This window comes from Cryptomeria japonica, chromosome 5, assembly GCF_030272615.1.
Source record: "Cryptomeria japonica chromosome 5, Sugi_1.0, whole genome shotgun sequence".
Classification (NCBI taxonomy): domain Eukaryota; kingdom Viridiplantae; phylum Streptophyta; class Pinopsida; order Cupressales; family Cupressaceae; genus Cryptomeria; species Cryptomeria japonica.
The window spans coordinates 786,929,296-786,957,089 of NC_081409.1; the positions used below are offsets into that span (position 1 = coordinate 786,929,296).

The following is a 27,794-nucleotide window of genomic DNA, read 5'->3' on the forward strand; positions in this document are numbered from 1 at the left end:
AATTGGAAAATTCCTTGTGGGGATCGATTTTCCACTCTAAGGGGAAAATTTATAGGGCAAAATATGGTGCGAAATTGAGAATTTCCTTGTACCCATCGAATTTCCACTCTGGAGGTCAAGTCCTAGATGGAGAGTGAAGAAGAGTTATCTTCCTTGTCTGTTTTTCCACACGTTGAAATTGAGCAAATTATCAAGAAGGAAAGGAAGTGAAGGTGAAATCTCCTTTCTAAAGGTCTATTTTCCACTCTAGGTGAAAAGTTGCTAGTTAAATGGAATGAAGAAGGATGAAAAACAAGGAAATCAAAATCTTCCTTCTATGTTGTGATTTTCCACTCTCCAAGAAAATTGATGAACAATGCATGTAAAATGTAATGAAGAAGGTTCAAAAACAAGGAAATCAAAACCTTCCTTCTAAGTGGGGAATTTCCACTTTTCCTTCTACATGTCAATTTTCCACCCTTCCTTCTACATGTTAGTTTTGTTAAAATCTAAGAAATAGATTACAACCTAGAATTGAATTGAAAGAGATAGATCAAATAAATTGTAAATGCAAATGAAATAAACAGCATAACAGTGATACCCAGAGAAAACTGATGTGAAGTGCTCCAAGGCAAAATAGCATCAGATTACTATCTCCAACTATATGAAAATACAAGCAAGGTAGCATGCTTATATAGAATCAAGAGAGGGGTGGAGGTGGCAATACCGGCCAATGAGGAGAGACCACCATGATGGTCTAAACATAGTAAATGCACCTCCTCATAGCATGTCGACACCTCAATACCCACTTGTCTTAAGTAAACATGCTTTATTAACCTAAGCAAGCTTAATTAAAGTGTAGGAAAAACCTAGGAAAAGGGAAAATAATAAACCCAACTAGGAAAATAAAAACCTACACTAACACCCCGCCTTAAGCATAGCTTAGGTGGGTGAAAATATGGGTCCCGACAAATGAAGCCTGATGAGGTATGCATGTACATAGTCCTCCCCCCAAACAAAGAAGAAGCTCCCCCCAACAAAGGAGAGTACACCCCCCCAGAATAGAGAGAGAAAAAAAAGAATTAAGAAGCCCCCCCAACAAAAGAGAACACCTGCCGCACCCCAAGCAAAGATCTCAAATGAATGAACTTGCTTTCAGTGAAGGGTTTGGTGAAGATGTCTGCAGTTTGATTTGATGTCGGACGGTACTGAAGATCAAGAACCTGCTCATGAATCAGCTCTTGAATATAGTGCATGTGAATCTCAATGTGCTTGGTTCGTTGATGATGGACCGGATTGCGAGAAATCTGAATAGCACTCTAGTTGTCACAAAAGATGATTGTAGGCTTTCAAAAGGAAATGCCAAACTCAGTGAGAATGTTCTGAAGCCAAATGGCCTTAGTAGCAGCATTAACTGCTCCTCAATACTCAACCTCAGTAGATGAAAGAGCAATAGCAGATTGTTTCTTGCTCGACCAAGAAACTGGACCAAAACCAAGAGAGAAGCAATACCTTGAAGTGGCCTTGCGATCCTGAGAATCACCTGCCCAATCTGAATCTGTATATCCCACCAAGTCAATATCCACGCCCGCTGTATAATGAATCCCATAACTGTGAGTACCCTGTACATAGTGAAGAATCCGCTTAGCTGCTTTCCAATGCAGCTCATGTGGCTCCTGCATGAACCTAGAGACCAGGCCCACTGCATATGAAATATCAGGCCTTGTGTGAGTCAAATATATGAGGCTTCCAACTAATTGACAATACAAGGTAGCATCCGCCAAGGGTGAAGAACAAGAAGCCTCAAGTTTGACTCCTGACAGAAATGGAGTCGGTGCGGGCTTACAGTCAGCCATGCAAAATCTCGAGAGCATATCAAGAGCGTACTTAGGCTGTCCAATGAATATACCAGAAGGTGACTGAGTGATCTCAATCCCTAAGAAGTAATGGAGTAGGCCTAGGTCAGACATCAAGAAGCAATCATAAAGGGCAGTTTTGACTGCCTTGATACGAGATGAGTGACTCCCAGTGATTCATAAGTCATCAACATAGAGAACAAGGAAGGTGAGAGTATCATCCTGCTGCAAAATGTAGACGTTTGGATCAGAATGGCACCGAGTGAACCCAACTAACAGAAGGAAGGAGTCCATCTTGGCATACGAGGCACGAGGGGCCTATTTAAGGCCACAGAGAGACTTCCGAAGGCGACAAACAAGTGAAGGATCCTGGACGAACCCCTGTGGCTGCTCCATATATATCTCCTCTTGAAGGTCACCATGAAGAAAAGCACTCTTCACATCCATCTGATGAACTTCCCAATGATGGGCTGCAACAATAGCAAGGACAAGTTGGATGGAATTCATCTTGGCAACTGGCGCAAAAGTCTCAGAGCAGTCAATCCCAACAACTTGGGAGAATCCTTTAGCAACCAGGCCAGCCTTATACTTATCAACCAACCCATTTGCAGCAGATTTTGTTCGGTAGATCCACTTGCACCGAACAAGTTTTCTTCCCTTAGGAAGAGAGACTAAATCCCAAGTATGGTTCCTCTCCAAGGAATTGAACTCCTCTTGCATAGTTGCATCCCACTTGGGGACACCTGAAGCTTCCCGAAAGGTCTATGGATCGGAAGCTGTAGCAAAGAAGAGATGTGGAGCATGCTCAAATTGTGACCTTGTTCTTCTCTCATCTGAAGGATCACCAACCCAATTACCTGCTGACTCCAATGTCTGACGAGCCCAAAGAGGCCCAGTAGCTAGAGAATGAGGCGAATTTGGAGGAGAATCATCACCCTCTGAAGGATGACTAAGAGAAGAGGAAGATGAATCCTCACCATCGTCATCTGAAGTGGAGGAAGAAGACTCCTCAGAAGGATCAGGAGGATTAAAATCCTCAGGAGAATTGTCATCATGAAGTTGCAATGTCTCCATAGGAATGAAAGATGGATAAGTGGTAGAAGAAGAACTGGAAGTATCCTCCTCAAAACGAACACTCCTCTCAATGAAAAGCTCATGTGTGGTAGGATGGAGAAGCCTGTAGCCTTTAACACCATCTGGATACCCAACAAATATGCAAGGCTTGCTCTGCGGATCCATAGCCTTGCGTTTCTTTGCTAGAATGTGGGCCCATGCAGAAGACCCAAACACTCATAAGTGTTTGACTGTGGGTTTCCGACCAGTCCAAACTTGAAAAGGAGTTACCTCCTTCACAGCTTGATGAGGAACTCGATTTTGGATATAACATGCACAGTTGATGGCCTCTACCCAATACTGAGGTGCCAATGATCTGGAGTGGATCATACAATTAGCCATTTCCTTCAAGACCGATTCTTACGTTTTGCAACTCCATTTTGTTGTGGAGTGTAGGGAACTGTGTGTCGAAGATCAATGCCTTCTGAGTTACAAAACTGCTCAAACCTCTGGTTGACATATTCCCCCCCATTATCGATGCGCAGAACCTTGATGGTTTTTCCTGATTGCTTCTTTGTAAAGGCTTTGAATTCATGAAAAGACTCAAAGACCTCAGACTTTTGTTTGAGAAAATATACAAAGGTGTACCGAGAAAGATCATCAATGAATGTCAAGACATATTTGGCCCTGCTGAAAGAAGGATTTGGAAATGGTCCTGCTAAATCACTGTGAACTAGCTCCAAAAGCTGTGTGACTCTCCATGCTTTGCCTTTATCAATTTTTTCTTTAGGGTGCTTGCCAAGAATGCATCCTTGACAAACTCCATCAAGAAATCGAATAGAAGGCAACCCTATAACCATGTCATGTTGACTGAGTTGCTACAAGTAGCGGTAGTTCAAGTGGCCAAACCGCTGATGCCACAAATGACTCACCTCATCTGAGTGAGTAAGCAATGCAAGTGAAGGAGAATTAGGAACAAAGTGAGAAAAGTGATACAATCTGGACTAATGATCTGCCTTTCCCACTGCAATTGTAGACCCATTATGCATCTCACTAATTACCACTGGGTCTGGAGTGAACTCAATCCGCTTGCCAGAGCCAGTGTGAGTTATCTGATAGACAGATAGGAGATTACTTGACAAAGATGGAACACAAAGGACATCTTGAAACGTTCCTTCGCCCACGTCAATAGACCCTCTCCCATGCACTTCAGCAGGAGTGTCATCACCCAATAGAATAGATGGCATAGAACATGACTCCAAGGAGGAAAAACTATCCTTTGATGAAGCCATGTGATGTGAAGCACCCGAGTCGATAATCCAGGAATTAGGTTGGGAAGCAACAACAAGAAGGGCCTTGCCCTTTCCTTTCCCCTTACTTGTGTCCTTTGAAGATTCCTGAGATGGATCCAGTTTGACAAAATCAGGCACCTTGATGTTGTTCTTTTCTAGAAGATGAGTCAAATGATCAATTTGCTTCTTTAGACATTTATGTTCATCATGACTAGGTTTCTTACAATAGGAACACTTAGTTTTCTCCTTCTTGGGCTTCTCACCCTTTGAAGAAGATGCATCATTAGTTGCTTTTGAAGTAATTGGCTTTTGTTCTTGCTTATTTTATCTTTGGTTCTTTTGTTTTTTTTCTTGCTTAGAAAACCCATTTTGATCTTTTGTACCTTGGTTGGCAACCAAGGCTTGAGATTTAGAGGGCTTAATTGTGCCCATTTGAATCAGCTTATCCTATTCTTGTGTGAGTTCTTTTGCAAAATAATCAGAGAAGGCATTTCAAAGCTGGTTCCTAAGACACTTTTTGTAGCATAGAAAGTAGACACAAAAACTGAATAGTTTGGACCAAGTTTGGAAAGAATGCTTAGAATCAATTGTGAATCTTTCTTATCTATCCCACATGCCTTCAATTGCAATCTTACAGCCTTTAGTTTTGTAAAGAAGTTTTGAATTGTATCAAAATTACATGGATTTATCCCTATTAGCTCATTCTCCAATTGGTGTCCCCTTAATTCATCTTGTTTACCAAACAACCCTTCTAATGTTGTCCATACATCATTTGGAGTTGTAGCAGATTCAACATGAAAAAGAAGATCAGAAGATACAGACATACATAGAGTACCATAAGCTTCATCACATTTGTTAAACCATTTTGGCTTTTCTGCAATTAGTGTTGGTTCAGTTTCAAGTCCCATAGTTACTCTAAACAACCCCAACTTCTTAAGATAGATTGTCATTTTTTATTTCGACTCATAGTAGTTGTAAGGTGTGAGTATTGGTACTGTACTTTGATCCATTTTAATGCAGAAAGTAAGATTGCTTGTATAGGAAAGAGAGACCAAAAACTTAGAGAGAACACACTGGACCACCCCCCCTTTGTACTAGATCATAAATCACCCCCCCTAGATATTATAAGGTGGCACTTTATAATTTAGTGCATTTACAATGCTGGAGTTATTTTCCAGAGTTTTACAAAGTCCAAAAAATGGACACAAATACTGAAGGTAAAAATAATATCTTAGAATATGAGTATAAAACCAACATCAATGTATTTTACTTGAAAAAAATCCACTTTCAAAAAACGAATGACCTGAATCCGAGATCATATGTGAAAGTTATAGTGGTTTGAAGTTCATAAAACGGGGTCTGCCCTTTAGATCTGCTGATAAAACTTAATTTCTGGAAAATTGGTAACTTCTAAGAAAGAATTAATTGCACCATTGCAAAGAGCACGAAAAAATACCCCATTTCAAAAAATATTGCACTGAAAAATACCTCCATATGACTGATAAAACCTCATTTGGAGATCAGATGCAAAAATGAAACTGGAATGGTGAGGGATCTGGCTGAAGCTTTCCGATGCGATTTTCAAAAGATCTGTTGAGTGAATAAAAAATCTGGAAGCCACCTAGATGGTTTTTTTCAGCGGCGAAACAAAGCCTGAAAGCGTTTTTCTTTATCACTTTCGGAAGATGGGGCCACAGTGTTAAAAAAAACGCCTTTAACAAAGAAAAACGACATGCAAAGCTTCTGGTGTCCAATCTGCACACACTTTATATGAAAATAGAGGTTTTTGGGCCTTCTAAACACAAAGGAAAGGTCTGTTATGTCTGAAAACACACTATTTGAAAGTTCCTTCACAAATCTAAGCTTCAAAAAACCTTGTTTTACAAAAAAAACATATATGTAAAACAATATTACCGAATCTTCATAAACCTTTGCTGGTTTTTCAGATCATGCAAAATGCAAAAGAAAACACAACAAAATTTTACAAGATCTCTACAATAATCTAATCTTTCAAAACAAGCTCTGATACCATGTTAAAATCTGAGAAACAGATTATAACCCAGAATTGAATTGAAAGAGATAGATCAAATAAACTATAAATGCAAATGAAATAAACAGCATAACAGTGATACCGAGAGAATGTGAAGTGCTCCAAGGCAAAATAGCATCAGATTACTATCTCCAACTATATGAAAATACAAGCAAGGTAGCATGCTTATATAGAATCAAGAGAGGGGTGGAGGTGGCAATACCGACCAATGAGGAGAGACCACTATGATGGTCTAAACATAGTAAATGCACCTCCTCATAGCATGTCTACACATCAATACCCACTTGTCTTAAGTAAACATGCTTTATTAACCTAAGCAAGCTTAATTAAAGTGTAGGAAAAACCTAGGAAAAGGGAAAATAATAAACCTAACTAGGAAAATAAAAACCTACACTAACATTGGTCTAAAATTTAAATTGAATGATGAAAAGGAAAGTGAAATTTTAAGGCAAATAAAGTGGAACCTTCTTTGTGGAGTTTGAATTTCCACTCTCTTTTGTAAACCACGCATTGAGTGAAATTTGAGTAAAGAAAATTTTCCTTGTGCCTGGCGAATTTCCACTCTTCATTCTTCCTTGTGATTTTCCACTCTTCGTTGTGAGGTGCAAATTTCCACTCCAAGTTATGATGAATTTTCAAGAGCTAAAACGAAATCTTCCTTCTATGTTGTGTTTTTTCACTTTTTCCTTCTACCTTGCGTTTTTCCACTCCTTCCTTGTCCAAGTTGAATTTCCACTCTTGAATAACAAGTAAAACTTGAGCTCTTCACATTAATTAATGATTTTTTTAATGCAAAATCGCATGAGGAAGAAAGAGCCAACTTGACAAGGAGGCAAATCTGAATTTCATTAGCAAATACAAAATGTTTCAAGTACAAAGTTGACTTATATGGAAGAGTTAAAAACTTTAAAATAGAATATACATAAAAAACCCATTTTGATATAAATGGTGTTATTGTAACTACCACTCAAATTAGGAGATACCACCACTAAAGCTATAGAAAGGAAAAAGTCACATGTGAATGAGGCCCAAACAAAACCATCCATCTGAAGCACAAAACACAATTATAGAGGTTTAGAGACTCTATAGCAAGTTACGCCTGGATTGCATGGAGTAGTCTTCCAATAATCATAAGCCCCATTTTATGTTGCATTACCAAGAATCGTTAATCTCCTCACCTTTGCATCACTTTTGCACATCTCATGGACTGAATCAAATTACCATTTTGCAAACGTCAAAGTGTTTAGGTGTAAACAATTTTGAATATAAACGCTTGTGATGAAAAATAACCATGTTCTTGGTAACCAGTTGCATGTCTTGATAGAAATCCATGAGGTTGCTTACATCCTTGATGAGGTCTGTTAATGACTACATTGCCAAGACATTCAACTTAATCCCTAGCCCTTGCTCACCTTGAAGCAATATATCTTCCTTATCTTTCATTGATTGCACTAGAAGCATTTCCAAACTACCATACTCATCCTCAACCTATATGATTGTAGCCAATTGTGCCTTCAATAGGACGTGGCTTCAAGAGTTCTAGACTCTAATTATTAATTCCTCCTTTATGCAGAGGATCCCTAGATGATCAAAAACCCCAACTATCAATGAAATAAATCCTTGAAGGTAACTAGACACGCCATGCCAACAACATTAAAGACCCTACAAATACAATCTAGAACACCAAAAGCACAAGAATAACAAATGAAGAATGTCTATATGTCAAGCATGTTTTGGCTAAGAGAAGCCAACAGTTTCTTCCAACCATTTACATGTTTGAATTTGTCACACTTGATACAACCAGTCCATCACTTTATACAAGGCTTAAAGAGAAATAAGTTGAAGTATAGAGAAGTCATATCACCAATCAATCATGGCAGATGATCCTCTTTGATGAGCTTGAAAAGACTATCCCAAGCAAACATAACTCAACTTTCAAGGGAGAGAAATTAGAATTGTCTATCCCCTTATTGTCTTAGATCAACTTGTTTTTTACTCCCTATAGGAATAAACGAAATCAATAGAATTAGTTATATTTTCTCACATTAATATTTATTCCAAAATGGAGCAAAGATTCCAGTTAGTACTATTTGCTTTTTTCCAGCTAAGATCACTGCAACATGTGATATCCTCTAGAATAAGCCATGATTATAAGTTATAACAGCTAAGATCACTGACCATTCAAGATCATTGTTAGTTTATAAACTCAAATTATGCATTCCGCCTAGCAAGAACACTCCCGAGGCATCCCTAAGCAGGTAACTAGCACCCGTTGGCCTTGGATTATCTTGAGAAGCACCATAAAAATTCAACTTCCCACCCTGCAATAGAGCTTCCTAGCTCTCCCTTGTTTTATGTTTCTTTGAGATGACTAACCCGTTAATGAGAGAACTTCAAGTTAAAATTGACATAATATTTCCTTTCCATGTGGACCTATCAAGATGCTTTAGGTTGAATCTCTTTACAGTTTGAACCAAAACCATTTATTTTGGTACATTTTGGTTTTCTATTTATTCTCATTTATCATGGTTTAAATCTAAGTTACCAAGTTCGTTGGTGGCCTGGCTTGATCCAGGTTTGTGTTATTGGTCTAGTTCGCCTATGGGTCCGACAATTTGGTATCCGTCAAAATTTTGTGCGAGGGAAAAAAATTTGCTAGTATTTTGTAGAAGATTTTGCCAGGTATCTTGCCGTCGTTGAGGACTCCTGAAGTAGAGTCAGATGGAGTATCTGGAAATAATTTCAGAAGACTAAAGTTTTGCTCTTTCAAAATATTAAATTTAGATATGTTAAATTAATGTATTTTAGTATTTATAATCATAGAAATGGACCCGGACTTGGCTCGGACTCAACAAGGGTGACTCGATTCGGGACTCGGGACTCAGGAAAAAACTTCGGCACAGACTTAGCAAAGTGAAAAACCCAAGAAATTTAAAGATTTTCAAGGATTTAAAACTTGTTTCAAGCACCCTTTATTTAATAAACCTTAAAGGCACAATAACATCATCAAATAGAAGCTAATTTGATGACATTCACAAGTATACATCAGTGACACAAGTATAAATGCAAATTGTATTTGAAGGAAATAACAAACTTAGATATATAAATATTGTTAAATGTATACAAAACTCATGGAATATAAAATCCACGACATCAAATGTTCCATATAAATATCAAAACAATAACTACAAGTCTATGGCTCAAAGGAGCCTTCATCCCTCCTACGAAGGCGTCTAAGGTAGGTCTTGGATGATTGACTAGCCATAGTCTTTGTCCATGACTCCATGCCACCCTCACCAACATCAGTTGTGCCTATGTCTGCTCGTGCTCTAACCTCCTCCTCTGCCATGGCTACAACCGCAGCCTCTCTATTTGCTTGGTCGACCCAATCAAGGTCCTTATCACTAAAGACAGGATCCATAGCCTCAGTGATCCACACAAGGTGTTAGATGTGAGAAAAACTCGTAACCTCGGTTATTTTTTGAGATAAAAAATAAAATAAAAATTATTGGCCGAGTCCAAGCATAAGGACTTGTCGGGTCTGGGCCGAGTCAGCGTGTCTGGGCCCTTGGGACTTGCCTAGGGTCACCTAGTTCGGGATTCGTCAAGTCCAGGTTCTCTGTTTATAATATTTATGTTAATTTTTTAATATATTTGTATTCTAATATTTTATAATTTATCTAAGGTGAATATATATATATATATATAACATTGTTTTTGTACTAACGAATCCAAACCCCTTCTCAAAATTTTGTTGAACTGGCGAACCTGGTTCTAAACCTAAACCGGTGCCTGAACCTGAACTGACAACTTAGGTTTAAATATTTTGACATCTTATACAATTTTCAAACCTATTTAGTAATATTTTTTATTTTGACATTTTTTGCATTTAATTATTATTTAAAAATAAATAATTTTATTTTTTAATTTCATCATACTTATCACAATTGTTTTCCCATTTTTTTTATTGGTAAACTTATAGAACACAAACATGAATGCAAATCTTGTGAGTTAGTGAAGGGTTATTTATTAATTTTTTGAAGTTCGAATAATGATTAGAAGTCACACTCAAACCAATATTCAGTGTTTTGCTCATCATAGGGAACTTTATTGTATCTAATTATCGATACGAGTGTTTCTTGCTGCTGGCTCTAGTCTTATGAGACATTTAAAAACATGCTTAATATAAAGAGATATTACTTTAAAGCAAAGTTGCATGGACACGGATTCAAATACAAATATGGATAGGGTATTAGATATGGATACGACCATTTTTTAAGACCCCCAATATGGATACGGTTGGATACAACATTCATAAAACACATACACATATATTTAACACAATTTTCCAAGTTATTAGAGGAGATTTACATTACTTCAAAAGAAATATAGACAAATAATTGCTACATTAATAATTATATGTTGATTTAACAATTTACGATATGCAAAAAATAGAAGAGTTGCATTGGAAGATAACCCAAAAACTGAGTCACTGCAATAGAAAAACATTTCATTTGTCTTTCTCATTTGTGTTGGTTGGAAATTTGGTACACCTGAGAATGTGCAAAATTGTGGTTTCAGCCACAGTGTGTGAGTATGATACTCTCCTAATTTAGGGAAGGCTCCCCCTATCTACAAACTAAACTAATCTAATATGGGTGAGACAACAATCTTTCTTCCTTTTTCAAGAAAATCTATACTCTTTTCTCTTCACAGAAAAGTAATAGCAATTGGAAATAAATAAAAGCAAATACAGAAATGAGACTTTTTTGTAGGATTTTTGGAACATAAAGGGAAGCAAAGTTTCCATGAAAGCACAAAGACCTCCATCACTTCCTTGGGACGGGAAAACAGAAATGAAAGTTCAAAGTCTTCAACTATCTTTTCTCCTATCAACCTTTTTAAATGATTTTTTGGTAACCAAACATAGTATGTAGTAGCTCAAAGTCTAACTACATGATGCACCTCTTATGCACAAACATAGAAAATAAAAGCAGCACAAAGTCTGCAAGTTACTCCCTTTGCTTGAGCTATCTACACTAGCTCCAAACGTGATAAACAACTCAAAGTCTGTAGTATCAAATCTTAAAACCAATGTAAAATTCCAAACACAATAAGCAGCTCAAATTCTGTAGTATCAAATCTTAAAACCAATCTAAAATTTCAAACACAATAAGAAGCTCAAAGTATGCAAGATTGAGCTTGAATCCCTCTTGTATAACACCTCAAAACTCACAATCAATCTCTAGAAAATGTCGTCACATAACACCTTGAATCAACACAAAGTTTGAAAGCAATTTGTCTCTTTTAATTGATTGCAATCTGATTTACAACTAAGCTCAAAGTCTTAGAGTGCACATACAAACTGGCAGAATTTTGTTGCATTGCCAAAAGATAAAAATTACAATAGACCTCCTCAAGTATTTATAGGAGAGGAGACTTGAGAAAAAGGTGGGAGGATCCTAACTAATTTGAGAAATTCTCTCAACCACCATGACTTATTCCAACTACAGTCCTAATTGAACTCAACTTGTAGTTGCTTTACATGTAATTACAAAAGTGCAAGTGATGAGTTAATTTGCAATTACAAAGTTGTTTTTTTACATGTAACTTGTCAAAACAAAATTACAAATGCATAATTAAAATTATTCTATGTGTCCAAAGACACGACTCTAATTGCATCATCCTTTGTCTGTGATGATCTTCATGCCGCTTCAGGATGCTAGAACTTGAAGTATTCTAGATTGGTAAAGACATCTTGAACCAGAACGAGAATTTGCATCCTTAATGATCTTTGTGTCCTTGGCCAATGAACTTCAACCTTATCTTCTTGGTTGGGGTAGTATTGGCTTTTTAGGAGGGAAAGGGTTGCCTTCCGCTTTTCATGTCATGACCATTTCTGTCTTGAAAGCATTCTATGCTCTCAACCATGAATTGTTGTTATATCTTTTCTTTGTATCATCCTCCAATCTTGAAATCTGCTTGCAAAATAAGGCCCATGCCTTAATTTATTGATTTGGTAGGTCGTGTGTGCAAACAGGACTGACATGGGAAGGAATAAATTGATGCAAAAATGGGTTCACAAGTGAATTTCGGGTTCTGGAAACTGCATTAGATGTTTGGAAAAACAAGAGCATTAACTTGCAATTGTGGAGAACAAACATGCAACTTCATATGTGTAATGGGTAACTACAAGTTTGCACTTGTAATTGGACCTTTAAAACTCATTTTCAAGTGTTTATTGAGTGCATCTTGGACCAATTTCGGGTTCTAGAAGGTTGATTGCAAGTAGACTTTAAATGGGAAAAATGAATGAAGGTGTGAAATGAGTGGATGAAATGGTGGGAATAGGGATCTTGATATGAGGGAAATGAAGCTTATGACCAAAGACAACAAGTGCGGATGGAAAGAGTGATACCAACCGGTAATGGCAAACTTGGAAAATGGGAAAAACTCTTGTTTGCAATTGGATTTGTAAAACCCGAAATCAAATGAATGAGTCTCATGGCAATTCTTCAACATTTGTAAATTTTGTAAAAAGAAGATTAACTCTTTTTACCAAAGGGAAAGGTCAACATTACCAAAGTTACTTGTAATTGGAATTTCAAAACCCGAATACAAGTGAACTAATAAAAAATATAAAGGGGAAAAACAATGCAATCTCCAAATTCCATTCAAAGAACTTAGCAAAATGGGAAGAAATTTTACTTGCTTGATCAAGATGCCCTTGAAAGAGATGAATAATCTTTGAAAGAACCAATCAGCTCTTTAAATAGAAGATGAAGGAAAAACATTAGAATCCTTGTTGCATCCAAGACAATCTTGGATTCAAACTTGTTGCACAAAAAACGACATGGAAGGAGGAAGAAAAATGCCTTCAATCTTGTTGCAAATCCATGTTGGGGTAGAAGAAGGAAAAACGCCTTGCAATGGAGGATCAAAATGCAGCAACACGTGTTTGAAAAACATCCATAATGGGGCAAAAACGTGGCTCCAAATCAGTAAAAATGTCTCCCAAATAACAAGGAAATGTGGCCCATAAACCAATAAATGAAGAACAAAACATCCCACCTCCTTCATTCAATGCATTCATCCATGAAAACCGGATTCAAACCAGATTTTTTGGGAGCAAAAATGCATTTCGGGTTCTTCGTTTGCAAGTACAAGCAAAATGTGCCCTCCAAAAGATGCATTCAGATTTCTAAAACCCCTTTACAAGTTTTAAATTACATCATTTTTCCTTCATTAGGGCAAATTCGGGTTTTAAAGGAAGAACACAAAAACACAAAAATAAAGAGCAAAGCAACTTGTAATAGGGAAATAAAATCCACATTAGAAGTTTTTAAAAACAAAACATAAAGGAACAAAAAGACTTGTAATAGGGAAATAAAATCCCTATTACAACTAAAAGCAACACATAACAACTTGTAATAGGGAAATAAAATCCCCTTTACAAGTTTAAAAATGACTTAAAGGACATAGAACATGTAATAGGGAAATAAAAACCCTATTACAAGTAAAAAGAACATTAAAACTTGTAATAGAGAAAAAGAATCCTTACCACAACTTAAAATCACTTAAATAGGAACTTTTAAAAGAAATTACAAGTTCTTTTTAAACTTAGAATTTTAAATTCACATGTAATTTGTCCAAAAAGTTCCTACAATGACTTAAAAAACATAAAAAGCAAGGGGGAAATAAAAAGTAAGTTACAAGTGACGAGTTTTCAATAAAGTGCACTTGTAATTGTTTTAAAATTTCCCTACAACACAAAAACATGAGAAAATTAAAACTTGCAATCAAAGGAAAATTTCCCACCTGCAGTCAGGAAGAAAAAACCCAAAATTGAAAAAAAAAACATAGCAAACGAACTCGAAACGCAATGAAATTTGAAACGTGGATCGAGGATGGACTGAAGATTAGTCTAGTCCAGCAAGAAGCAAAAATTTTGCCTCAAGAAGCGTGCCTTAAGAGAAAAATCTTCAACTTGTAGTGACTGCTTTGAAGCTCGAAATTGCACAAAAAGCTAGGAAATAGAAGACCAAAACTCACCAAAATTTGGACATGATGGCAAAGATATGCCCCAATGATTTGACACTAGTGAGTTTTGCACCTCATAAAACATGCCTTGAAGACAAAAATGGCGCATTTTAGGCAAAAATTTGTAGGGGTTGTCACATTTTTGAATTTTCAAAAATGAGGACAATAATTTGGTGTAGATTTTGTTTATACCAAATTTTCTTTTATTAAACTGAATGAATGAAGTTTTTCTAAATAAATTTAGGAAGATTTATGTCAATTTTTTTAAAAATCAAATCACATAGTATCCGACATGGTTGGAAAATCAAGATTTTTTGGGCACATGTGGGTACAGAATTTGACGTATATCCAGGCTGTATCGGATACGTATCCTTTTCCGATACGCGGTTACGCGTGCCCAGGGAGGGACAAAGGAGTTTCTGGCTACTATTTTAAAGACATTACTTAATAGATCAGATGATCAAGAGGCCTTATTGTCATTTAGACCAAAATCCTTTTGGTGAGATTTGTTTGTAAAAATGAGCTGTGCTTATGAAGTTCACTTTTTTTCTCGTTAGATTAAAAACAATTTTCCTAGTTGTTTGAGGGTTTTTATGATATATTTATTTAGGAAATCTTTGTGTGGAGTACAAACTGGTTATTACTATTCCATTAGGAAAATTTTGAAGATTGTCAAGGATGCCGTTGTATAATATGCATGCTTTGTTGGTATAGTACGTGTAAACAATAAATTTTCTCCCCATGACTTTGTACTTTATTTGGATTACATGTTGCAGGTATGGATGCTCAAGTAGCTTATGGATTTCATCATTTACGAAATGAGAAACCATATCTTGCTCAAGGTCCAATTACTAATAAAGTATGTGATGACTCTTAACACTTTTCTTTTGAGGAAGCTTTTGTTTGTGTTTTATTTCAATTCTTATCCATGTGCGTGATGGGGTAATTGATAAATTTCACACCATATCATTTTATTGCAGTGTAATGTTGTTGCTGAATCCATGTTTATAATTGTTCTTTTCAGAGCTCAACACAGAATTCAGACAGACATGTTTCATCCAATTTCTAATACAAACTATTCTAAACTCTTTTTATTTGAATAGCTACAATACTAGTTTAATCAAAACTACCTATTCGTGTACAATGCACATAGCAAGAAAATGTAAAATTTTAAGGTGCTTAACTAGAACAGAAACATTGTTTATAATATAAATGAGGACACATTACTGCTGAATTCTTGGAATACTCATAGTTACAACAGTTTACAAACATAGCCTTATAAGAGTTGTACTGAAACTGAATTAATGACTCCTTGATGAGCTAGAAACTGCATTTCTGAACTCAAACCAGTTTAATAAAATGAACAAGTTTCTGAAAAGCATAGTCAAGTACCACGGTACTCACATCTCTTGCACACTAACAAAAACACAAAGAATAACCTTGGAAAATGAAAATCATGACTATGCAAGAAATGTAAAGATAAACTTGACCACAACCTTCATTTTTGAAGTTAAAACAAATAATGCACATTCCAATAATCTTCTACTTTAATGGAAGCTGAAAAGGAAATTTCCAGTGAACCACGGGGACGCGCCCCCCCCCCTTTTTGGGCGCGTCCCCCCGTCAGAGACGTCTCGGGGACGGGGGGACGGGGACGCGACATCCCCCGCCGTCCCGCCACCGCCACCCAAACGCCGCCGGGACGTGGAGACGTCCCCGCGTGGAGACGTCTCCTTGGGAGACGTTTGGGCGTCTCCCCGTCCTTCAAGAGACGTGCAGACGTCTCTCCAAGGACGGGGAGACGCCCAGACGTCTCCTGTCGCCCCCACTTATATGCAATGTTTAAAATTAAAATTTTTAAAAAAAGTGAGTTTTTAAGTTTTTTGAGGGTTAAGGGGTAACTCTAATTGGACGTGGGCCAATGGAAAAATAACACCCGACGCCTTTAGAAAATAATAAAAGTATTTTTGGCCTCGCGGGGCGCTGCCCCTCGACCCCCGCCCTGTATCGCGACAGGGAATGCGCAAGGGGCGCTGCCCCTTGACCCCGCAAGGGGCGATGCCCCTTGACCCCAACTTGGGGGCGCTGCCCCCAAACCCCCGTTGAAAAATATAGGGGGAAACCGCGCCGATAGAAGTAGGGAAAATCTAACCTCCGAGTTTGATCAGGCTCCATATAACAACACAACTTAGAAATCTTGGTATTTAGATTTAGTATTTCAAATTTCCTATAGTCTCATTTGAAATGTAATTCTTACACTGTAATATTGTCATACATCTTTTCAAAACTAGTTTTTCAAGTACTATATGTATATGTACAAGTATATGAGCACCACCACCCCGCCACCCCCCCCGCCGCCGTCCCCCCGCCGTCCCCAAATTTAGGCCCTTGGTCCCCCCGTCCCGGAAACGCGTCCCCCTCGTCCCCCCGTCCCCCTGTCCCCAACGCCCGTGGAACACTGGAAATTTCTCTAACATTTTCAAAAATAAGGAGGAACATTACTTTTATACAAGTAATAAATCAGCTTCCATTGATTCCAATAAAACAGGAACACCAATGGATAATTGATTTATGCAATGAGTCTAGAAATGAAAATTGGAAAATCATATTTCTTTTGTAGGGTAAATGGTTACACCAATTACTCCCCTTTAGAGGCTTCTTGTGAAAATCCAATTTATAAATAATTTTCATTGTTTCCCTTCATGTTTGAAATTGAGACATTTGCGGTTTTACATGGGGATACGTCCCCACCCTCCCTTGTCCCTGTCCCCTTGGGCGTTTTGAGAATAGTTGAAAGACTCCGACTCATCAAAAACTTGGTAAACCCAAAATTTGTGCCTTGGAATAATCTCATGCAAATCTCGACAAAAAACTTGACAACATAAAAAAATGCTTACATTTCTTTATGAATACATTCTTTTGCAAAGTTCAATGTTAAAATGTATCCAATGAGTACAAAAGTGTTTTCCATTTATTTTGATTAATTTGAATACAAATTGATTACAAAATTGCATCATCATGCAAAATCTTGATATAATAGATAGCTGACAATTATGATGATTGCCTTTAAAAATCATCATTGTAATTCATAAATTGCATGTTACACTAAGTTGCCAGTTCGGGTTTGAGAATCCGGTTCGCCAGTTCGGCAAAATTTTGAAAAGGGGTTTGGGTTCGTTAGTACAAAACAATATGTATTATATTATAATATATATCATAATATTATTACATTATAATATATATAAATAATAATATATGCCTATTATATAATATATTTAATCTACTATATAATAACATATATATAATACAATATGATATGATATATTATATTATATTGTATTATATTATATTATATTATATCATATATCATTTAATTTCAATTTATAAAAGACCTTATAATTAATAAACCTCTCTCATTTAAATAGCCCAAGAACGAACTGTCAGTATAGCTACTTTGACCTAGAGCTGCTGCAAATATACTGAGACGGAAGCAAGCAGCACCTGAGTCAGACACGAATGTTAGCAGCAGGAGGCTGAGGAGCTAGAATTATCGAACTGAACTTAGAACGCTAACCATGAACCACGAACCATATTTAGGCAATACAGGGAGCTATATAGCCGAACCCGGTAACTTTGATATTACATAATACAACATTTTACATATTCCTCTTCCATAATCTAGTGCAAAATTAGGGAGAGGTTTAGGTTTTAATCCTCGCAGTTTGATGCGGCTCCTTGCTTGGCATAGAAGGTTGTATTTGTGGCTCCAGCTCAACCTACATCCTGCTAGTAGATGGCAATGACTCCTCTACCTCATCAATGTCATCCAATCCAATAGCTCCTCGTGTTTGTAGCCACATCCTCCATTGCCTGCTTCTCAAAACCAAGAATTTTGTCTATAGTAAACAATAAGGGCTGCTCATTTAGCCATTTCCAATCACTATAAGGATCAATGCCATCCAAAATCAATGAGCTCCACTCGTTTGTGTTTGCGCTTCTTGTGTGAAGCCGAAGGTTGTATTGGACAAAAAACAAGTCCAATGAGTCATTTTTGAGTTAATTTGTTACTCTGCATTGTGTGGATGGCCTCAAACAAATTCCAATTGTGATCACAATTGGATGCACGACAAGGTTGGCACAAAATGCAAAGGTTTAAATCTTTGAAGATTTGGGATTTATCTTGCTTAAGGCATTTTAATTGGTAAAATTATAACTCTTAACTATTTTACATTTCTTATTTTAAGGGAACATGTGATTTTAGCGCAAGATTTAAGGCAATCCCAAAAAGGAACATTATAGAGCATGAGCGTGATGTAGAGTGAGACCTTAATCTATAGGATTCTTCTTTTGCCATTGTATCTAATATACATGTACCAAGTACAACATTTTAATTTTTAAATAGAAAAAAGTTAGTCTAAATTCAACATAAATTATTATACATCAACCTAAAATTCAATATAACCTAATCATTTTATTCCCCCAAAAATGTTAAAATCAGAAAAATAATGTGTATACAAAAAAGTAGTGAATTCGTTAAAGTATAATTGAACAAAAAAAGTTTATAAACCCAGATTTTTGGAAGCGAAATTCAGAATACTACTAGCTTTTAGTAAATTATGAATTGTATGTAACTTACATGCTATATTTTAGAAGCTAAAATGAATTTAAAAGCTTGAATAGATTTTACTGATCAGCCCTTGAAATTTTCAAATGTGCCCTTCAAATTCACCTAAAAATCCTTGCAATAGGTCAAATGGATGCAAGTGTGTATTATGAAGAAGTGTGAGGATATGGTTGCACTTACAGGGAAAAATCACATGTTTTTTAGCATTATTTTCATGTTTTTGACACTGTCTTTTCAGCATTTGGTGTGTTTTTCTGTTAGATTCATTGAGTTTCTGATATGTACTAGCCAAAAAAGACGAGTAGTTGGCAGAAACTCGATGAGTTTCCCACCAAGTTACTTGTGCAAAAAACTTATTGAGCACTCTCGGGTCTGCCAACTATAGTTTTGAGGACAATGGGATGACAGGGGACATTTTTTGGCCATCCCTTCAACAATCAAATTCAAGAAACATATTGAAAACATGTCCCCATTTTAGGGGACAACAAGAAATGGTTAGAGGATGTTTAGCGGTTCTTAAGGTGGCTAAGGACGTGAAGAGGTTCCTTGACTATCTTGAAAATAACTAGACATCCCTTGTGAAAATGACTTAAAAAAAAGACACTTGGGATAAAAAATCAATGTTTAAAAAAGCAAACACTTGGCAAAAAAAAATAGTGTTTAAAAGTGACATGGGTGTCCGACAAACTTGTTGTTTGTAACTAGGTAAAAATGGGGGTCCTATCCTAAAGGGGTAACGTGCCCCCAAGTTGAGCCCAGCCCTATACCTCCATGCCACCCTAAATACTCCACGCCACAATAAATAAATTGGCGCCAAAAGAGGGAGGCCGACTTGGATTTAATAAAGGCTAAGGACTCATATAAATAAAGGTTAAATTGCAAATGCAAATACAATTCAGTTATCCATGAAATCAGCGAATTAGCTCTGCAAACAAGAGGTGCAAAATCACCAAAGAAGGTTGTGCGAATTTGTCCAAGGATTGGGCGAATTTATTCAAGAGGATATAGGGCATTTTGGTGCAGTCTTGAAGCATGCAAAAAGGGCAGATCTGATATATAAAGATCAGATTCAGAAAAGCAAGCTAAGTATTGTATTTGTGCAATAAGAGTGAATACATAATCTGACCTGTGGGTCTTTAATGCTGGGTTTTTCCTCCTTGGAGGTTTTCCCAGGGTATTTGTGTTTGTCCCTTGGTTCCTTGTTTCATTCTTGAATTTACTTGATTATAGTTTACTAAATTACAAATCTGATTAATAAACTAGGGCATGATTAAATGTTACAAATCTGATTACTGATCTAGGGCACGAATTTAACAAAACTGACCCACACCCTTTATTCACCATGAACACACTGAAAAACAAAGAAAGAAATAAGGGTTAAAAGAAGGGAAATAACCTTTTACCTTGCTTTTCAATGCTCCTTAGATTGAACTAAAGATGAGTGTGTCCTATGGGTTGAGAGATGGTTTTCTCAACCCTCTTGGTTTGCCCCTTAGATGAAGTTGAGGGGTGATGAAATATAGGTTGCTTGTCAAAATAATAGCATGATTTTAGGGTAAAATGCTAAGTTACCGATTTGGGTATGGGTACGGATTCGTAGGTATGACAATATTTTTTCCTTGGGTACGGGTGCAAGTACTTTTGTACATATATATATATATATATATATATATATAATATTATATTATGTAATATAACATTATATATTATATATAATTAAAAAAAATAAAAATTAATAAATAAATAAAAGACCTATTTTATTATAGTCGTGAATATAAACTCTAAATAATAAACAAACCTATTCTCAAACCCCTATAAGTTATACCTAAGCAAAGAAAAAGAAAATGTCATTACAAACCCGCAAGAAAGAAAATGTCATCGCAAATGGAAAGGGAAATATCAAAAATGGAAGAGGAAAGGGCATGATCAAAACTAGAAAGTGAAGGGCACAAAAATTTTCGGCGACTAGCACAAAGAGTTTGAACCAGCGACATAACCAAGGGCGGACCAGACCCAGACCCCAACCTGTCTTGCACCTTAACCCTAGGCCACGATTCCAGTATCTTAGGTAAAATGTGATGATCAAATAGAGTATGGACAACATCAGGATAGGACGCAAAGAGATGATGCAAATTGCTTGAAAGGACTTTGATTTATAGATGTAAGAGTGGATTGATCAAGGGCTTAATACAATTTGAACATCAATGGTGGAGGATGAATGAGAGATTAGGTTTGAGGAGAGGATGCCAAATGGCATCACTAGATTGTTGGATTTGGGAGAGAAGATTGAGGAAAAATCAAAAGATAAGATTTGTTTGATCAAATCTAGTGGTGGAGGATCTCACATATGTGTGAGAACGCCTTGGGAAGAGAGGTAGGGACAAGTTCTCTTTGATTCTATCACCAAATTCAAGAAGCGCTTGCTGTTCGCTAGATTTTGTGTGTTTTTGGAGAAGAACTAAGTACTCTCTTCTTGGATTACCTTATCTTCCAAATATGGTGATTGGTTGCAGCAGATTAAATTTGAAGGCTCTCTTGTTGTTTTCCATTCTTGTGGTAAAGTGGGCCATGCTACTGCTACTTGCTTGAGCAACAAGAACTCGTCTGGAAGAAAAAAGAATAAATGCCTACTACTATTGCAGAGTCTATACTACCTTCGAGGAGGTGTAGAAGGAAGATAATAGGGGGAAATCTACTATAGATTGTATAATGATGGACACATCTTTTGAAGCTTCGTGGTTGGATGAGGGATCTACATGTGGTCTTATAAATGTTCTTTTTTATAGGAAAAACAATTTAGGAGAGAATGATCCTTGTATTGTGGTAAAGCAAAAATCCTTGGAACAATTTTTTCAAACCATCCTGACTTTGGGTTGGTATATTGTAAGGTTTTGTAATGTTTGGCATATTGAAAAAAACACATGCTGGAATAACTGAGCAGAAAATTAACATCACAAAATAATTCTGAATTGTCTACTGCTAATTTTTTTTTATGGGGGGCAACTAACTTATAAAGAGTTTTTGACCCCAAAAATATAATCAACATGCATGCTGGGTGCTGTAAGAAACTGCAGATCTTACATTATCAAATTATCTTATAACCTCTGAAACAGGTGTGCACTAAATTAAACACTAGTTTAAAATAAACTTCTATTAAAAGACAAAATGCAGACTTCTAAAAATATAATAAAACCTAAAATTAGTCTCCAAATTGACAACCAAAACCACATGAACTCTCCTATTTTAGACTCTTAAAAATAGAACTTGGTGTGGTCCAAAACTAAGAATAAACTCTTCTAAAAATATTTCTTTGACTGCTAGAAAGATAGCATGTAAAAATATAACATCATCCACTATTTTTGTTTGTGCCTAAAAGTAGATCTGTTAAAAAAAGCCTACCAGAAATAGTGAGTTGTATGATCAACATTCTGCTGATTTGATATCAAATTTCCCTACAAATTCTTGCTCAGCAAATCCTAGCTTTGTAAGCTTGAAAGTTGTCTATGTGATGTTTCCTTCATTTGTCAAGATCTAGAGATTGGCCTGCTTATTGATTGAAGGTGTTTTATGCTCTTTCACTTCTTTTGTTTAGCATAGTATCCACATATGCAATGCATTTACTATTTCTTTGTATATTACATCAGTTTATTCTGTTCCTACTTGGTTTGATCTAACGCTGATTCAATTTGCAGATGATCTATTCAGGATATAGTTGTGCTCAAGGGTGGTTTTGCACCCCATTTTCATCCAATCCTCGAGTAAGGTAGTGTATGCTTATACATATCTCTGTATAGATGATCAGTGAATTAGATTGTACTACAGTACATTTATATTATATATATAACATTATGTTTAAGATTGTTTGTCATTTTCCTTACATCCATTCATATCTTTGTAAGAAATGAGTAAGTAAAAGTAAAGGTATCTTTTAGTGTTTCAATATGCACCTTTTAGTGACACAAAATGGAATAAGTGTGTGGTGGAATTGCTTTTCAAATTAGAAGGGGAAGATTCATTTTAAACAAAACAGAAAAAAGCACCTAAAACTGTAATCTAGACGTACTTGCATATTTACAATCTTTATAGTGATTTTGAGGTTTCTCCTACTTATGTCGAATAAAACTGAAGCTATGCCTTTTTGGATTCAACTAGGACAAAGGTAAAATGCTCTTCGACTATAGTTAAAAGAGAATTATTTTTGACATTATTTTTTGATTGAAAATTAATTGTACAACTACTCACTATATTCAATAAAATTAGAAACTGAGTAGTGGAAGTACACAAAACGAATGGATAGATTAAAAGACAAAGACATGAATGCCTTGATACAGTTGAAAACCTTGGACTGGGCAAGCCCAAACAATTTTTTAAACTTGGGACTGGGGAAAAACTCGACAATAACTCAGCAAATTTCCAAACATATGAAAATACATAAATGTTTAAAATATTCTTCACACACACATCTAATTTAAGAATACTCTATTTAGCCTTTAAAATTGTTATTTCCTCCTGCAACTTATCTTTGTGAAACATATTCTCCAACTTCATAATATAGATTTTAAACCGTCAACCTGCCTGACCAATCTACTCTTTGCATTGTCAGTTCCATTGTACTGAGATGTTCGATCGAAGTTTAATTTCTTCTCTTTCGCAGCTGGTACGCCACTTCTTGAATCTTGAAAATTAGTTTATACTATCTGCCAATGACATTGTTTTTTATTTTGTTTATTTCTTCTGCCATCCCTTTCTTAGAACCTGCAATATTAATATTACATTCTGGAAAAACCACAACTTGGTACCTTGCATAGAGTGAAACCTGCAGTCATGTGCTACAGCTGTGCCGTCCGTCCCTCTTTTTGCATCGCAAAAAAGCTTTAAAAGCCGTAAAAAAATTGTGGTTCCTAATTAACGCTTTTGTATTTTGACTAGACACATTTTTGGCGATCCTAAGGCAAAAAATTGTGCATTTTTGCGTTTTTTAAGGAAAAACTGCTGCGCTTTTTTGCATAAACTCAGAGTCAGAGTTTAATGGCAAGTGACTAGGATATGGTTTTGACCCCTAAGTACTCGCGAGTTTGATTTTTTGCCAATTTTTTCAATATTGCTTTGATATATTAAATTAAGAGATTGGCATAAAGTTGCATTCTCCAACTTCAAGCAAACTTACAATACAAAAGTTTGCAATCTTGCTGAAATCAATATTGATCTACCTCAAGACACATAAAAAACCATCTTAATAGCAATCTAGAAGCAAGACATGCATAATAAATTTTATTTAATGTACACTGAATATTTGAATCAATGATTATATTTAATAGCAATTTCCGCAACAAGGCATTAAAATTATCTAAATGCAAATAACACTTGTTAATGATCATTGAAAACTATTTATAAAAATAAATGAAATAAACCAAATGCATTCCAAGTTGACCTCTTGATTACTTTTGTGACATACAAGTTCTTTTACGAAATCCTATATTGTAATATCCCTTGGTCAAATAGGAGTAGAAATAAAGTATTCCAACCCAAAGAATATTGTCAAACAATTGTCATTCAGAGTCTCAGACTGCTGTTCTTAGTTTTTAATCAGACTTAATATTGTATAACAGCACCCATGACGTTTGCCAATGATCTCATCAATGCCATACTAACATACACAATGCTTTAACTTCAATTCTAACTCTTCTAATACTTAATCATGACTTACATAGGGTTTAATGAACAGATACAGCCAATAGACATTTAGTCAAACAATTGGCTTGCAACCACATATCTAGATGACACATGAAATCTGAATTCAACCTTGTTTCTCCTTCTCTCAAAGATAATAATAGCTTCATACAATGTCTCCACTAAAGACCAAGCACTTAGCATATATTATTTAGCAAGTCTGAAGACAATGGACAGCCATGAACATTACAAATTATTTGAAAGTACAAGAGTGATGCCAATAACCTGATTCAATGAGGCACCTATGTTTATGCAAAGCAAAATTGTGATTTTTGATGCCTCGCATCCACCTAATTAGCTTGTCCTCAGAATTGCCCCTGCTGCTGATATTGATGGTCTGATAATAAGTGCTATGTCAGCTGCAACCTTACACTTGTTGTTCAAAACTGATCGCCTTAATCCCCTGAATATAGTGCTATTCTTCAAGATAGGATTCGATGTCTAAATGATGAGTTATGTGCAGAATCAGAGGGCATTACCAGTCTGATACGAACTATTGCAGTCCTCAAATGGGTGATGAAATCTGCTTGTAACTCCTCCAAACCCATCCACAAAGAATTGCCTTATCCCTCTAATGAATTATCCCCCTTCAAATTGACCCTTTGATGCTCAAATGAGGAATCATGCGAGAAATCGTGGGTTTTGGGCTGACTGCCACGATTCTGATTTTAGTCTGATATAACACTTAATCCTTCCATACAACACCTTCAAAAATGTCTAAAAAGAATCGCCTAACCTTTCCAAAAAATATCAGTCTTTCTATATATGGTTTGGTGACTTAATGATGAGGAAAGGGCAAAGTCGTGGGGATAGAGGAAATCCCGAATTTCCCTTCAGACCTGCAAAGGATCTTCAATCAGTTCGCCTCTCTTCTTCACTGAAAATCGTGGCAATTAGGACACTAAATGTGATAATTTGAAAGTGCTATGATTCCCAACCACCATGAAAATGTGAACTCAATAGGCTCAATATGAGAGACTGAAATGTCTCCCACTCACAGCTGCAAATTTGTCTTCAAAGAAGACTTCACAATGCGGGCACTGATGTAGATTCCGTCATGAACCCGCTCCCAATATGAAGAACTAGGGTTTCATCGAACCCTTCTATCGATCTGCTGAAGGTTTGCGTCCTCAGAGATTCAACTAATACAAAGCATCAGTTCATCAATTCCAAATCCAAATCTCCAATCTGCCTGATCAACAATCACCCTCTTCTATTTATCCTTTTCATAACCCATCATGAGATTCCTTCTAGAAGAGGGTAGGTACACTTTATTATTTATTAAGTGACTTTTTAATTATTTTTATTTTATACTTTAGTCACTTTATTAATTTAATAAAATATAGAGTCATCTCACGTGTGATTTTAAATAAATATAATGAGACACTTATATAATATTAAATTAAATAATTTTCCCCCTTATTTCTCCTCAAACAATTTCAGGCTAAAATTGGGGACATTACAAATATTTTAGATCTAAAACTAAAACTAGGTGGTTGCTAGTTATAGTGACGATTGAAATTATTACAAATTAACACATAAATAAAATTGTCATATCCTTTGTATTATGAGATCTGAAGATAAATGATCTAACAATAGTTAACACCAGGTAAAAAAATTGCATGAACAATAAGTAACACCACCTAAAAATAGCAAATTTCAAAATAATGCAAGTTAAACTGTTAAAAGTATTTTTTTACTTTAAAGCAGGCGATGGCGAAAAATAATTCAAGTTAAAAATAGAGTTTTTGATTGGCAACTTTGAATGATTTTTCTCAAAGTATTTCCCTCTATTTTAGTTAATGTTTGGCAAATTCTTTGAAGCTTTTGAAAAATTATTGAATCCTTATGAAAATGAACTTGATGAATACCTTACCAATTTGATGATAAGAAATTGGAACATCGACCATGATGAAACTATTGGTGTGAAACACCTTATTTGGAAACCCTTTGATATTTTGAACAGTGTGGTGGGTAGAATACTTAGAAGACGGAAGACAGCATATACATATGTATGTATGCATGTATGAATGCATGTACATATGTGTATAATGTGGAAATAAAGATTCACTAATTTAATTATGTAAACAAGGAATCAAACTTATTTCCAATCAAGATAGATTGAAGGGGGAATAAGATCAATAGGTTCAACCTTAAATCTGTAAATGAAAGGGCAAAACATAGATTGGATTTCACTCTCCCTTTCTTTGAGTTTAAATCGAATGATTGAATGTGGGAACTAGGGTTAATGAAGGAAAATTGGAAGTAATCAGAATGCATGGACAATTTCAGATCAGACATACAAACATTAGCACAAATATGAAAATAGCAAATTGAGTGGAACCTGTGTCTGAAATTTGGACCTGAAAATGCCAGTTAATGGTGCTTGGGGCGACCTTGATCTCAAAGTGTCGGATGTGAACAATAGATGTCTTTTCAGGATCAAGATGCAGTTCTTAGTGTTTCCCGAAAGTTTCATCAGAAATGTGTCGGTCAATGGTGCTTGGGGCCACTATGACCTCTAGTTTCTGCCTCTGTAAAAGTTGAACCTGTATGTCTCGGTCTGCTCTTTCCAAATCTGTATCTGTTGTCTCCAAATCTTACCTCCTGCACATACAAAAGAGATAAATGGTGTTGTTGATAAAGGGTTGCCTAAGTCAAAACTTGGGTTTGGAATTAACATTTGAAATGAATTGGAAATGCTGAAGTAAAATGTTGGATGTTATACCTCAAGCTTGCTGAAGTTGATGAAGGTTGATGATGCAATGCTCTTTGAATGTGATTACAAGTGTTGATGCAATAACATGACATGACAAGACATAAAGGGAATCAATCATGAAACACATGCTTGCATGAAGATTGTTGTAATATGCTGCTCCATAATGCTTAGATTTGAAGAACGCTTGAAGGATATGAATGGAGGAAATGTCACCTTGATGCTTGTGGATGGAATGCTTGTTGAAAAGGTAGGATAAAAATGAATTGGAAGAATGCTCTTATATAGGGTTTTCAAGGAATTTCTTAAATTAGGCCGACCTCCAATTGTCATATTGAGATATTGGGATTGGGAACCAAATGGCGAGAAGCGGGTACCAACATGCTCAAATTTGGGACCTAATTAAGGGGACAAGGGTGCCTCAAGTGCCCTTGTCTAGGACAAGGGTGCCCCA

The 27,794-nt window shown here is 36.1% G+C and overlaps 1 protein-coding gene across 1 annotated transcript in view; it reads left to right on the forward strand.

Moving 5' to 3' along the window:
* The window catches only part of LOC131049199 (diacylglycerol kinase 7), a 96,642-nt gene that overhangs the window by 31,735 nt on the left and 37,113 nt on the right, over positions 1-27,794 (forward strand). The window contains exons 7-8 of the mRNA XM_057983241.2: positions 15,047-15,129; positions 22,587-22,657. Coding sequence (XP_057839224.2) covers positions 15,047-15,129; positions 22,587-22,657 — 154 coding nt within the window. The remainder of the gene's footprint in view (positions 1-15,046; positions 15,130-22,586; positions 22,658-27,794) is intronic.